At 36.4% G+C, this 14,811-nt stretch overlaps 1 protein-coding gene across 1 annotated transcript in view; it reads right to left on the reverse strand.

Annotated features, from left to right (window-relative positions):
- Positions 1-312: 312 nt before the first annotated feature.
- LOC105437260 (sushi, nidogen and EGF-like domain-containing protein 1) overlaps positions 313-14,811 on the reverse strand; it is a 29,500-nt gene continuing 15,001 nt past the window's right edge. The window contains exons 8-16 of the mRNA XM_030976102.1: positions 14,067-14,180; positions 11,741-11,857; positions 10,641-10,760; positions 9,135-9,254; positions 8,512-8,628; positions 7,285-7,401; positions 4,953-5,125; positions 2,373-2,448; positions 313-1,091 (exon numbers count right to left, since the gene is read on the reverse strand). Coding sequence (XP_030831962.1) covers positions 2,383-2,448; positions 4,953-5,125; positions 7,285-7,401; positions 8,512-8,628; positions 9,135-9,254; positions 10,641-10,760; positions 11,741-11,857; positions 14,067-14,180 — 944 coding nt within the window. The 3' untranslated portion in view covers positions 313-1,091; positions 2,373-2,382. The remainder of the gene's footprint in view (positions 1,092-2,372; positions 2,449-4,952; positions 5,126-7,284; positions 7,402-8,511; positions 8,629-9,134; positions 9,255-10,640; positions 10,761-11,740; positions 11,858-14,066; positions 14,181-14,811) is intronic.

A 14,811-nucleotide genomic window follows, 5' to 3' on the forward strand; every position in this document is an offset into this window, starting at 1 on the left:
AAGGCGCGTCACACTGCAGTTGATACAACAAAGAATGAGCATGATTATAATCACAATTCTAGAAAATTTAAAGCTTAAAAATCTTCATGAAAGACAAATTTACCAATGCTGCTTGAAAGTATCGGCTTGCATGGTGATGTAGATGTACAGTAGGCTTGCGGGAGCACCATGTGTGTGAGAGAGAGAAGGAGGATTGAGGAGTCCTGAAAAGGACTTTCGGTAATCTTTCTTGAGGGCGTGTAGTCCTGAAAAGGACTGTTGGTGTAGTCTTGAGAAAGACTGTTGGTTATCTTTCTTAGCTTACATTTCTAAGGAGAACTATAGCGCTTGGAGAGGATAGGTGGCGGAAGTGGCTCGACGTTTCAAACACGTTGACTATCCGTACTTTTCAGTTCAGGACTACACACCCTCAAGAAAGATTACCGAGAGTCCTTTTCAGGACTCCTCAATCATCCATATCTCTCTCTCACATGGTGCATCCGCAAGTCTACTGTATAAATTTACCAATGTTACAGGTTTCCCTCTACGTATGCATAGTGTATAAGTACATATTAGACATGTAATCATTATGAATATAAAGAGGCAGAAGCGAAACGTTATGCTAAATACAGAAAAGAAAGACTAGATTTGTAAAATCAAGACAAGCTTATTTGACGTTCCCTTTGTACAACGAGTGTCTACGAAGTGTCTATTGCCATTATTTTTTTTCTCTTTCATTCTAAATTTTCTAAAAATCCCTCATTTTGATATAAATACGTGTAAGGTATAGGAATGATGAACTTTAAACTTTATTAAAATAGATAACATGGTTTGAAATGAAAGAGTCCATTATAAACAAAATTTAATACAAGCAAGGTGTAGATACTTATTTTAATTGAGAAGGTATTTCATCTATCAAATCATTAATGACTATGCAACGATAAATTGTCTTTTATATTTGGATCGTAACATGCAGGTCCAGCCATGCAATTAAATCTAAGTATATATATAAAGAAACTTAAAAAACAAGTGCTCAGGGTTACTACATTCTTAAATCTATTGAGTCTGGCCTCACGACGAAAGAGTGTCTACAATTTAGCTCTCTGCTCACTCTGTAAACAAGTGCAAAATAAAAGAAAGACAGATTTAAAGTGGATGAAGATGAAGAAAGAGAGAGAGAGAGAGAGGACAGATTGAAATGACGTAGTGACATTTAAAACCAATCAATTTCCAGTTTATTCTTCATGGACGCTTAATGTTTCAAGGAAATATTGCAAAGTGTAGCAAACGTACACAATAAATCATCAATGTAAATAAATAGTATAAATCAAGAACATATAAATAATTTATGAACAGAAAGTAATCTCAACCATTTTTTGCTTTAATAAGTTAGTAGAACTTTTGCAGTAAAATGTATTTTTGGGAAATTTTTATGGGGTTTTTCCTTTAAAGCAAATGCTATATTACACTTATAATAACTGAAGTAACGATGCCTCACATTTATAGCAAAGTTTTAATTTGCCATGAGCACTATTATTGCATCCTTTACTCTGATTCTGCTAATCAATGTACAATATCTTGTTTTTTTTATTTTTGAGGGCCTGTTTCATGTCCATTATTTGTTTTTTCTTTATTCTGTTCTTTCTTCGTCATGTAATTGTTTACAGTCATTACGTGTTTTAATAAATGTTGTCTCTGTTGGCCACTTATTCTTCTTTGAATGATTATGTATTCCATATTCTCGTCACACTCATTATTATCTGAGGGGTCCACAATTTACAAACCCTGCTTTTCAGTGGACCTCTCCATTTCCTCAAAATATAAATGCAGTTAAATTTAAAATATTCAATTTTTGTCTTCCTCAAATGTAACTATGTTTTGTACACATTTTACATTGTATTCGTTATTATGTATTGTATATTGTTGGAAATTAAAAAAATAAAAAATGAAATGAATTGAATATTATCCTATTCCTTCCTGATTTCATCTGAGCTTGCAAAATACCTTATGACCACATGTTTATTTAACAAGGGGGGGGGGGGCTAATGCTTTTTCCCGAATATGAACATGCAAGCTTTTTACCAATATGTTTTGGTAAGTTCTAATTTCGTCAACAAAATAAACTAGATAAGACAGCTTTTTCGAGCACTCAAAACCAGAATATGGGGTGATGGCTAGCCAAATATTGGTATTTTTCTTCTTGAGGAGCAGCCCCGCGCCTATGCCTATGCTGATGACTGCGAACAATTACTACCCCGAACAGCTTTGATCAGACCCAACGTTAAGATGATACTAGATGTTATTTCATTTAATTTATTCATTTTGTTTGGAAGTGAATTGGAAAATAAAATGACAACCTTAGAAGTGCCATTTATCATGACAATTTTACATACCAATTCTCCTCTACACAACCTGGTAACGTTCTTCCTCATACTGGACCTTTTCAGGGATTGAATCGTTAAGGTTTTTCTGAAAGAAAGTGGGGAAAAGGGACAACTAAATATATATATAATATATATATTATTTGAATAATCACATAGTGATTAAAAAATGAACAAGTCCTACATTTTCTTCAGTTAGGTGAAACCAGAAGTTATAACTTAGGCCGAACCGCGAGGAATCTGATGAAGTGAAATCGAATATCGCTAAGTTCAAGTTCAAGTTCAAGTTCAATTTTATTGATCATGCACAATTACATGGCATAAATAAAAGTAAATGAATAAGCACTAAATTCAGCTTGAAATTAAGAGATACATTTATCAACATGTAGTCACATGATATTGGTAGCAAGTAACAAAATGATATACTGTTTATATTTGTTAATTAAACTAAAATCCTTTGATGGAGAGTATGGGATTTTTTAATTTTGGTTAAAAAATAAATTGAGCCTTCCTTATGAGATTGTTATTATGAGACTAAACCGTAATCCTAAGCTGAAATTTATAATTAAATAAATAAATTCAATGTCAAAGTCCATTCAAGTTTACCACATGTGTCTTTTTTCAAGTTATTTAAAGTCGATATTACCTATAAATACATTACATGGCCTTCTTTACAATGGAAATATATCCATTACAACTAATACAATTGATCAGGAAATTGAGGGAACATGATTGTAATTTACAAAATAAAGCGATTTGAATTGAATAGACAGACCGTTAAGGGTTATTATGAAAGCTTTTTCATTTGCTTAAAGCAGAATGATCTAAATGTAGTTTAAAGAGAGACAACAGATCAGAATGGCGCCCTTATACGACATGGGTGCACTAGTTTACCACCATGTATTACCAGGGGCGGCCGAGCGACTTCCAAAGTGGGGGGGCACCAACAAAAAAGGGCACTTTCTGGAAAAAAAAAGGGCACCTACAGTGGGAAATCTCAAAGCGAAAATATACAATTTTCTAGACATTGGTATATACCCCTACATTGTGATTACATTATCAGGGATGATTTCAATATTTGTTTCTCTTCATACATCATACAAGATATCGCTTAAGCATCATACTTTACAGTTGGGTGTGATGTCTGAATATGCATTTACGAGCGAGCGAAGCGAGCGAGAAAAAATTTAAAGATCTGTGAGGTCGCAGTGCGAAAAATTACATCTTATAAAGAGGAAAAAAGCCAATCGTGATGGGGTTATAAGCACATTCTCATAACGGAAGACTGAAAAGACCTTTGATAAGTAACATAATTATATCATCTTTAAATGCGAGCGAGCGCAGCGAGCGAACTTTGGGGGAAATTGCTCTTAGTCGCTTTAAATAAGGGGCACGTTTAATGATTACATGAAAAGGGGACAATTATCGAAAGGGATAAGACACTTATTAGAAAAAAAAAGGAGCACGTGTCAAAGTACAAAGGATAATTATAAGAGGTGAAAATGAGGCATTTTTTCACCTGAAAAGAGGCACTCACCAGTCATGAAAAAGAGGCGTTTACGAAAATGGGAAATAGGCATTTGTTGACGGAAAAGGGGCACCCATCAGATTTTGATAGGGGCATTTATAAGAGGTGAAAAGGGGATAGGTCCCTTATTAGAAAGGAAAAGGGGTACGTATCATTATTAAAAGGGGAATTATCAGAGTTGAAAAGGGGCACTGACCAGATATGAAAAGGGGCACTTATGAAAATGTAAAAGGGACACTTATAATAAAGGAAAATGTGCATTTGTTGAATAAAAAGGGGGCACCGTTTAGATTTTTAAAAGAGGCAGTTATGAGAAGGGGAAGGAGCCCTTTCTTTTCAATGGGGGCACTTATCATAAGGAAAAGGGGCACTTATTAGAAAGGGAAAGGGGTAGTTATGAGAAAGGGAAGGAGCTCTCTCTTTTTAATGGGGGCACTTATCATAAGGAAAAGGGGCACTTATTAGAAAATAAGAGGGGCACATGTTAAAATGAAAGGTGTGCTCATCCGAGTTTAAAAAAAGGAGTAGTTATTAAAAGGAGAAGGGCCACTTCTTACAAAGGAAAAAAGGGGAAGTTGTCAAAGTAAAAGGAGCACCTCTCAGTTTTGAATAGGGCAATTATCAGAGGTGAAGGGGGCACTTATTAAAAGTGAAAAGGGGCACTTCTCGTACCTGAAAAGAGGCACTTACTAGAGATTAAAAAGGGCACTTATTCAAGATAATTTTAAGATTTATGAGAATGGAAAATGGACACTTATTGCAAAGGAAAATGGGAACATGTCGAAGGAAAAGGAGCACGTGTCAAAAATAAAAAGGGCACTCGTCAGAGGTAAAAAGGGGGAAGGGGCACTTTTACTTAGTAATAGGGCACTTGTCAAAGTAAAAGGGGCACCTTTCCTATGTAAAAGGGGCACTTCTTACAAAATAAAAGGGGCACTTTTCCTATGTAAAAAGGGGCACTTTTGGGGTATCTGAAAAAGTGGGGGGGGGGCACTGTGCCCCCCCTGCCCCCCCGGGAGAACCGCCTCTGTGTATTACCAACTAGACTTAATCCTTGAACATACCTTGCTCTCGGAAGCCGCCGCCGATTTCAAGATATTACCGGTCGAGGTCCTACGACTGAAGACAACGAGGACGAGAACGATCACCAGCATGATAATGACGACGATTACGCCAGAGCTCCCTCCGATCACGATCTTTGCTGTGCTTGACAGAGCGTTGTTGGGTCGACCACCCACTGTAAAATCGATTTTGAAATCAATAGCATTTTTGTTTATTAGGATACACTTCTGCCCCAAAAGCTGGAAAGAACCTTTTCCTACCTCTTTTCATGAAATGATTATGACGATGTGATTTCATTCTTTTTAAATAAATGTATCTTCTAAGAACTTGAGTGATCAATTCATAAGACTCTTTAGATTGATTAATATAGTTTTGAGAAGATGTAACCTTTAACCTTGTTTTTGCAAGATGTTAATCTACATTCGCCACACTCCACCCAGGTGAGGAAAATGGGTATCAGGTAGGGAGAAATTCGTTGAATGCTTGAGCGCCTTTCATGTTAAAACGGCAAAGGCCGAGGTAATAATATGATTGCAGGGTCCTCAGGGAGAACAGTATTAAAACTGACGAGGCCCTGGATAAACAAGACATTATTATTATCATTATTATGATTAAACCACAGTTTTCACAATCACCTCATAGCCCCCCCCCCCCCAAGAGAATAGTTTCTTCATTCAAGAGTTGTAAGGACACCTACCCCCTGGACATCCACCCCATGCAGTCAACTACCCCCTAGGGCAACCGCCCCTAGGACAACTACCCCCAGTCAACTACCCCCTCGAGAAGTACCCCAAACAAGTACCCCCTACTGCAACCATCCTATAGGTCACCTACCCCCGGACAACTATTCTAGGGAATAGTTTTCCGGGGTTAGTTGTCCGGTTGGTAGTTGTCGGGGGTAGTTGTCCTAGGGAATAGTTGTCTGGGGGTAATTATCCGGGGGTAGTTGTCTTAGGGGGTAGTTGTCCTTGGAGAAATTGTTTGGGGTAGTTGTCCGGAGGGGGGGGGGGTAGTTGTCTTGGGGGTAGTTGACTTGGGATGGTTATCCGGGGGTGGATGTCCAGGGGGCAGTGTCCGGATACGGTTGTAAGGAGTGACACATTCTTGTCTTAAAGTGATGTCATTTTCTTACTTTTTCAAATTGTTCATCACAGTATGTGTTTCTAATTTAAGGGAGACACACACATCGAAGAAGGGGGGGGGGGGGGCATATAAGGCCTAACATATGCCTATAATATATAATATATAATATATAATATATAATATATAATATATTATTACCCGTATCAGACATCTGAGCTGGTCATTTACAAAACCGTATTGCCCTAGTTTTCACTAGCAGTGGGAACGGAGGGGTATATTCTTTGTATTTTCCTTGGTCTCCCTGCGCGTATTGACTTTGCGTGTAGAGACGAGTGAAAATATTTAAACGTCTTTGGAAAATATACCTTGGTATTTTCCACGGTCTCGCATTTTCATTGCGCATCTATTAATATTATGCGTACGAGAACCTGCGCACTTTGCGCGCACTGTATTGTGACGTAATAATCAAACCAAATACACACTGTTTGTAGTGTATCGAAAATTTTGTCAAGCACTGGATGCAAAGTGTTGGTTTGACAAAGTTTGTTCAGTTCTTGAGATTGTCATGGTGGATGTCTGTATTTGCTCTAGATGTCTGATTTGGATAACAATAAAAATATTGACTGGCTTTACTTTCGGGGGATATCAGAAATATTGACCGCGATAAGACCATATTGCCCTCGTCTTTCGACTCGGGGCAATATGATCTGAGCTTGGTCAATATTTCTGATATACCCCTCAAGGCCAGTCAATATTATATAAATATAATATATAATATAATATAATATAATATAATATATAATATATAATATATAATATATAATATAATATAAGGCCTAACATATGCCCTCATATTTAAGGAAAACTGAGAACGTTTTCTTGTCACTTTGTTTTGCCCCTCAGAAATTTGCATGTATCATAATTTTTCAAGATTCCCCCCTTGAAATGGGATAATTTTTCTTCTAATTTAATTTCTTACTTCTTTTTGTTGGTTGCTGTTGCACGTCAGCAGTTTTCAAAACAGTATGGCTACCTAACGAAAAAAAAAGTATGGCACAGCTGGTGCAAACCGCTATATCTGATTTGTTAAATCCACTCAAAGAGGAGGGGTATCGGGCAACACAATCATAGGCACCCCTCGTGTGCGCGCGCGCACACACACACACACACACACACTATAAAAAACAATTACACTAACAATAATTACAACAAAACCTTTGAATGAGCTGTGGATTTTAGTTCGAGACATACCTGGCTTGCAGAAATCATTTTCGCATAAACAGATGTAATCTGCAGGGTCGTCAGTTTCAGGTACACCCCTGCAAGTCTCATCTAACCCGCATGGATTAGGAAAGCAAGGAACAGTATCTAATAGAAGCATTAGGTAGAAAGAGTAAAAAAAGAGAAAGAATGAAAAAGAGAGATTTAGAGAGAATGAACGAGAAAACAAAGTAAACGAATAGCGTTAGAGTAAAGAGAGAGAGAGAGAGAGAGGGGGGAATAGAGAAAGATACAAGAAAGAAGAGAGAAAGAAAAAATATAGAGAAGAGATATACGAAAGGATTGAGAAAAAACAGAGAGGGAGAAGAAGAAAAAAATGCTGAATATTTAAAGGTACTATGTCCCTTTTGCAGCCAACTTTAAATGCTGTAGAACTTTGCAGGAATTATGAATATGTCATGTATGTCCTATCTGTGAAATTCAAACGTTAGCAGTGTCCTCATATTCAAATTATGCAAGGAAACCTGTTTACTTGCTAGACTTCACTGTCAGACACTATTGAGTGACTGACTGGCTTTTTTTCTTCTTTGGTAATAACATACATGAAAAGAGTTGTAGAGGGTACATGAGCATTTGTCTACATCAATAACCCACTTCTTGTGATGGCCAAGATTAAACTGGTTGAATCTTTGCGCAGCATAAAACGTATGACCATTCGGTACAATTGTCTGAAAATCAAGACTATTACTTTTAGGCTCTATAGCCCTAAAGTCAATTTGACAACTAATAGTCGTTATTTTCCCACTTGAAGACATTTTCAAGCCCCACCATTTTTAGGGAAGTTCTAAATTAGTATTACCTTTCAAATGCAGTTGGAATTTAACTTTTTCATTTTTTGGCCTGCAAATGGGACATAGTACCTTTAAAGCCTGCACTTATGACTTGTTATTAAAAGCAGCTTTTTTGCTTATTTATTAGTAGGCCTTATTTTGGGCTAGAAGTTATAGAAATATTCATTGATACAATTAATATAACTGGTTGTCAAAGGAAAATGAACGCACCAAAGAATTGTTCGTCTTGTCTAGTTGTACTACTCGTTCTTTTACTGTTAATGAGATGTCGGACTTGTTGTTTTTATCTTAACAAATAGCAGCGTTTGTATGTACGTTTACTTTATTCTTGTTACTGGATTATGCTAAAGCAGGTGCCACGTTTTGAGTAAAATTTTCTAACTAATATACTAAAGAGTGAGCTTACCGATTTCGCATCGAGAGCCTGAGAAACCAGTGGGACAGAAGCATTGATATGTATATGGGTCCGAATCTCTGCACAAACCTCCGTTCATACACGGGCTAGAGGTACAGGCACCATCAGCTTGAAGAAAAAAAACAGAATGAAATGAGAGATTTTAAATTGTGTCGGATACGCTGCAGAAATAATTCATCCTACATGTATAAACTTATGCTACATTACCGCAGGCAAAATGTTGCCACACCTTTAAAGTGAAAGTATACGTTGTCATCGAGATACAAGAATTTACCAAGCTATAGAACACCTCACTGCCTGAATAAGATATGCCCGTAATTCTCAGGTGTATGTTGGGGAGGGGGGAGGGGCTTACTCCGATCACTGGACTTAATACGCTTTTTTTTTCGGGAGCGCCCATGCTAATCCAACCACAATCACGTTCCCATCCTACCGGGTACCCATTTAGAATCTGAGCCGAGAGAAGAAATGTATATAATAATCCTTGCTCAAGGACACAACTGCTTTGCCGAGGCTCGAATTGATGACTTTGCAGTTAAAACCACTTGACTACGCTACCTCTACTACTATTACGCCACCTCTGCTAAATGAACCTTTCATCATATGTTCTTTACCTTCTTGGCAGAGATCACCGGAGTAACCCTCTTTGCAAATACACATCTGAGAGTCATCTACGGCAATACAAGATCCACCATTCAAGCAGTTCCAGCCAGAGCAGGGGTCAAATGTATCTGCTAGGGAATTCAATTAATTCAACTCACTGATTTAAAGGAAAGAATTTTGAAAATGTTAAAGTGTGATTTGGTCTATCTTAGTATCTTTTCTCCAGCTTGGAGGAGGATCAAACATATTTCCACACATCTCATCTCTTGTAGTGTCAATCTACTCCAGGTTTCTATGTTTTCCTCCCAGTTGGTTCTCCGCTTCCCTATCGGTCTAGTACATTCTTCTGGCAAGTAATAATGGCACTCATTCATATAATTTGGCTCATTAAAGTTATCATCCATATTCGTGGTGAAAGACATGTGAGTTCCCTCGGTGCACTACCGGGTGCAATACTGGACACTGGTACAATGTGCTAGCAAAGATAACGATTCTGTCTGATAACAAATTTATCTTGTTTAGTTGATACTATACAGAATGCAAGAAAGAAGAGAAATATTGGAAAGAACGATGTCCATTGTCATACGAGTATCAGTAATATGAATAATATCTTATGGTCACTGGATGCAGACCAATCAAGCACTGCATTAATTGAACTCAGTATTATATGAAATGTCTAATTAAAATGGAATTTCGAAATACACATGATTGTCGAAAAAGAAAAAAACTCCGTAATTTCCGTGTGCTAACAATTGTAAAATTTCAACGGACCAAATTTTGCTTTAGCAATAAGACAACGGGTAAACAAGATCTCTGTGAGGAAAATGACACGAATATATCAATTTCGTCACAAAACGGACTGGTACTGTTTATGTACAACTAAGTATAATAGGTTTACTCGTATGCCTTCCAAAGTTGAGATTTTTGGTTGTTGTTTATTTTGTTGATTTATGTGACCTTTAGTCCCTATAGACATAACACACTAGACCCGTCACTGATAATTGATTTCAGTTTTAACTGGAATCGTTAAGTTATGTCTCATTGAGGTTTTCATTATAATCAATATACTTTGCTTTTATATGCCGTTTTACAGTTCAAAGGATGATAATACTGGTATCTGGTTTGATTTAGCTACCTACTTTACATTTTGTTTGGATGTAATGTGCCTTTTGGGGGAGAATTTGTTGACAATGATACTATATATTTACTTTATGCTTCTATTGTGTTTGGTTTTGTTCATGACAATAGCGATATCCCTAATTGTTGTCAAACGTAATGCGATCATAATGTAAAGTACTAGGTATTTCTTTTGTTTTGTTCTTTAAGCATATCTCTATTTTGTTTTGGTTTGTTTTGGCTTGTTTTGTTTGTTTGTCTGTTTTGATGATAATCTTTTCATTTCAGGATTTGATTTCAATAAAATATTTGAATGTGGTTTTGCATAGAATATTATTTGCTTCCATATAGATATTCACTATTCAATGGGTAGAATGAACAAACGCTGGAATTAAACTCACAGTTCAGACACTGTTCGCCGGTGAAGCCAGGGGCACATTGGCACATGGGGAAGTCTGCTGGAGCAATACACGTCCCATCATTGTAACATTCAACGTCCCGACATTGATCCACATATATATCTGGGAAAGAAAGTTAAAGTCAGCAGTCAGCTAAAAAAAACGCCAAAAATCTTCATAACGACAATCGAGAATGAATGCATAAATTAATAAACTGATTAAATCAAATGTCAACTAAAACCTACTGTGTTAATTTCCGTATTAATACACAGTGTAAGAAAATGGACAAGGGGATTGTATCCCTTTCAAAAGAAACTAATGGTGAATAAATACATCAAAAGCAATATAGAGCAAGTACTGTATAAAGTAAAAATTAAAAGACGCTAAAAAGAAGATTCCAAACAGGAAATTTGTTTTGATCTCTAATTTGGAATTCACTTACGATCATCTTATTAAGGAACTAACTCTGGTATAAGCCGTTAAGCGCTTTATCATTGGATGTCCATGTACATAGTTAATTGAAGTTCCTTAAGATGATCAGAATTAACCCCAAAAAAAATCATTGATGTTTCTAATCAAAATCTATTGCTGTACGTCCGATTTCTCTGTGAAAAACTGAATTCTTAATCGCTTAATGTACAATGTATAGACTACAGCAGAAAAACAGGGCAGTTAAAAGAAAAAACCACCAAACAAACTAACAACTCTGTATTAAATAGACGGGACCACATTCCTAGAGGAGTTGAAAATCAACATTACACTACAGTTAAGCCGATCAGCTCTAAAACAGTTGAACCTCCCTATCAGAATACAGGCCATAGCGGTTTGTAAGTTTTCGATTGATTGGAGGACAATCTGCAACCCTTTACAATTTTCCAGTTTATCAGAACCAACAACTATATACATTTGTAAATTTCGTGTCTTTGTTTCTTGTTTGTATCTGATATACCTCTTCTAACATTGTTCTTCTTGGAGAACATTATGTGTCTCTGATGGAGCTACCCTGTATAAATGAAGCTTAATGATGGTAATAACAATGATAATAATGATACTGATGATAGGACCCAGATATTGAGAATAAAAGTAATGAAATCTCTTTTTACCGATACGACATCGCGGTCCAAAGAACCCCGGCGGACATTGACATGTCGGACCCCAAGACTGCATGTCACATGAGCCACCATTGTAACAGAAATCTGCACATGCTGTCGTGTTTATGCCTATAATAAACAAATAACTATTTGTTAAATAAATAGGTTGATGCTTACATATATTAACAAAAAATTAAACTAGTCAGGGTATATTTACAATAGAATGATTTTTGTTTACATTGATATACTGAGTTCGATCGTTGAGCAATCTCACTTCTAGAAACTTTGCTGACAAGATGTAAAGTGAAGAAAGCTGCAAAGTAGAGGGAAGTAAAAAGGTAAAAGAGATCAATATAAAAAATAAAATGAACAACTTGGTTACAGTGTGTTCCGTAGTATCCTTGGGCACAAACACAGATAGTCCAACCGAAAAGCGACATACAAGATCCTCCATTGTTGCATTCAAAGTCAGTGCATAAATAGTCAAGTGGTCCTACTAATGGGAAAGAAAAAAAACGGCAAAAGAAAAATATTGGAAAAGAGGAAAATTAACTTTAACGAGATTACCCTCTTGAAATACGAATGCATACTGGACAAAAAGGGGAAAAGTTCAATTTAAGGATATAACCTTCTTGAAATACGAATGCATACTGAAGAAAAGGAGAAGAATAGGACTGAAAATTGGGAGGGAGTAAGAGAGAGAGAGAGAGAGAGAGAGAATGGGGGAGAAAGAGAGAGAGAAAGAGAGATGGAGAGAGAGTCCATGGGATGAGATACAAAGATAGGAGTGAGAGAGAGGTGAATAATTTTGATGGGTAAAGAGAGAGAAAAGCAGCAACTATGAGTGTAAACGAGTACAATTTTGCATCGAATATCAACTTTCTCATTTAGAAGAAAAAACATTCTTATGCTTGAAATAATATTCATCATCAAAATACATTGGTCTTATCCATAAGATAACACAGTGTGCCACCACACTGCTCGAATATGACACTACTTGTGAACCTCGCAGTGGAAAATGAAGTGGAGATTGCGCGAATATTGGTATTTAAACATTATCGGAGGAGGGGGAGGGATGGAGGGGTGATGAGATGCATCGCCTGCATCGCCTCATAATAAACCTATGGATGTAGTATATATATGGGAGAATGTGTTGATACAGAAATATGGTTTTGTTCAGTTAGGGCAAAAAAAAATGTTTTACAGTTTCAGCCGTTAGAAAATGGGCTCGGGTCTCCTTTAAGCACGCGATGTGCCATGCTCCTGATGCTCTAGACGAAACTAAACAAGTTAAAGGAAAAATTACAGAGCATTTGTCGATATGCATTTGTTTTCCTCCTTTATCCTTTTGTCCATGAAGCTCAGATAGTATATTTTAGTTGATGTGTATAATTGATATGCATTAAAATATATATAATTCCATATGAATAACAAATATTCAAGTTTCATGAAAATTATAATTTATCAATTTTTCCACATCCATCAATTTTTCCAGTAACGTTGAACGTATAAGTGATATTAAAAATCAGTTTCTGGGAGTCCTTACAAAAGCATTTCGACATTTTGTGAATCAAATGGCCAGAAGCAAAAAATTGGAACATTTGTAAATATTCCCAGTGAATGCTTTATAACACTCCTAATAATAAATTCCCTTGACGAAGGACGATTGAATTCAGAATAGTTTTTAAAAAAATTTAAAAATTACAAACTGCAAAATAACGCTTCATTACTCTTCAAATTTATAATTTTTCATCAATGTGAAGGACCAGCCTTTGTATCAAACCCTGTTAACCTAAGGCTGCATAAAAGATCTGTGGATATTTGGGGTCATTTGTACCATGTGCTATCTGTAAACTCCCTTATAGAACCTGGGCCGAGAGCAGCAAATGTCTCGTCAAAGGGCATGAGTGCCATGACGAGCTCGAATCCACGACCCCTTGGGCCCGTCTTAAAAAGAGTTGAAATTAATCGTAAACTTGCGATTGGTTGGAGGGCTTGCGATTGATTTGGATCAATTGCAACTCTTTATGAGACGGGGTCCTGGTCTTGGGTTAAATCCTCCAGGTGTTCCTTCTTTGTTTTTCTCCACATGACAGGTTGTTCGACCGGCACATCCTCCAAGGAATATCTGTTTTTCTCCAGTAAGGCTAAATTACTTACTATAAAAGGTATCAATACTGTCAATACTATACTTGTAAAAAAATGTTCAAATTATGATTTCCATAGTTGTTCGAATGAAGAATCCTCCAATAAATATAACATGACATGATATCGATCACGCTAAAATAATGAAAACTTACAGTTTTGCGATGCATTTTCAGTGTTAAAGAGAACTCACGTTCCTGACAGAACTCCCCACTAAATCCAGGATGGCAAATACACATCGGGTCGTCTGCTGGAGCAAAACAGCTACCACCATTATAACAAAAGATGTTGTGACAAGGATCTCGAGCTATATGGAAAAAAACATGAAGTTAAAAAACTAAACTGAACGATGACAGATGCAACCGAATGATTACAACATTTAAGAGTAATCAACAAGCTTCCTGATGCATGGACTTGCTGAAAACAGCGTTTGGCTGACGCAATTGTTTCCATGTTGATATAAAATAAATTAAAGAATGTCACTACTTTCATTTAGAAATAATCACCCAAACAGGTAATTTCATTAATTAGTAATTTTATTAATGGGGTAAAAAAAACAAAAAAAAATCTGCACGTCTTAAGCAAAATTGACCCATTTAAAGGTAAAATTAATGTCCATTGATATGGACCATATCAAAAAGTTGTATTCGTATCGCTTTCAAAAATAATCCCGTAAGTGTAGAAATCATTACGAATCAGTAGAGTATTTTCAAAAACACTTATGTCACCACCGGTAGAATTTTGCTTTTTATCATCTACCAGATTTATAGCAACATGTATCTGAAACAAATGTTAAATACTACTTTAAAGAACAATCGTCCAAGAAGGCTCGAGGTGAAAAACATATTCATACCACATTGAAAATAGACTAAATCAATACCAAACTCAAAATAGACAATATCAATATTGCGTTGCCTTCCTGTCATTTCAATAATCAT

The sequence above is a fragment of the Strongylocentrotus purpuratus genome, unplaced genomic scaffold (assembly GCF_000002235.5).
Source record: "Strongylocentrotus purpuratus isolate Spur 01 unplaced genomic scaffold, Spur_5.0 spur5_scaffold_8, whole genome shotgun sequence".
NCBI classification, from domain to species: domain Eukaryota; kingdom Metazoa; phylum Echinodermata; class Echinoidea; order Camarodonta; family Strongylocentrotidae; genus Strongylocentrotus; species Strongylocentrotus purpuratus.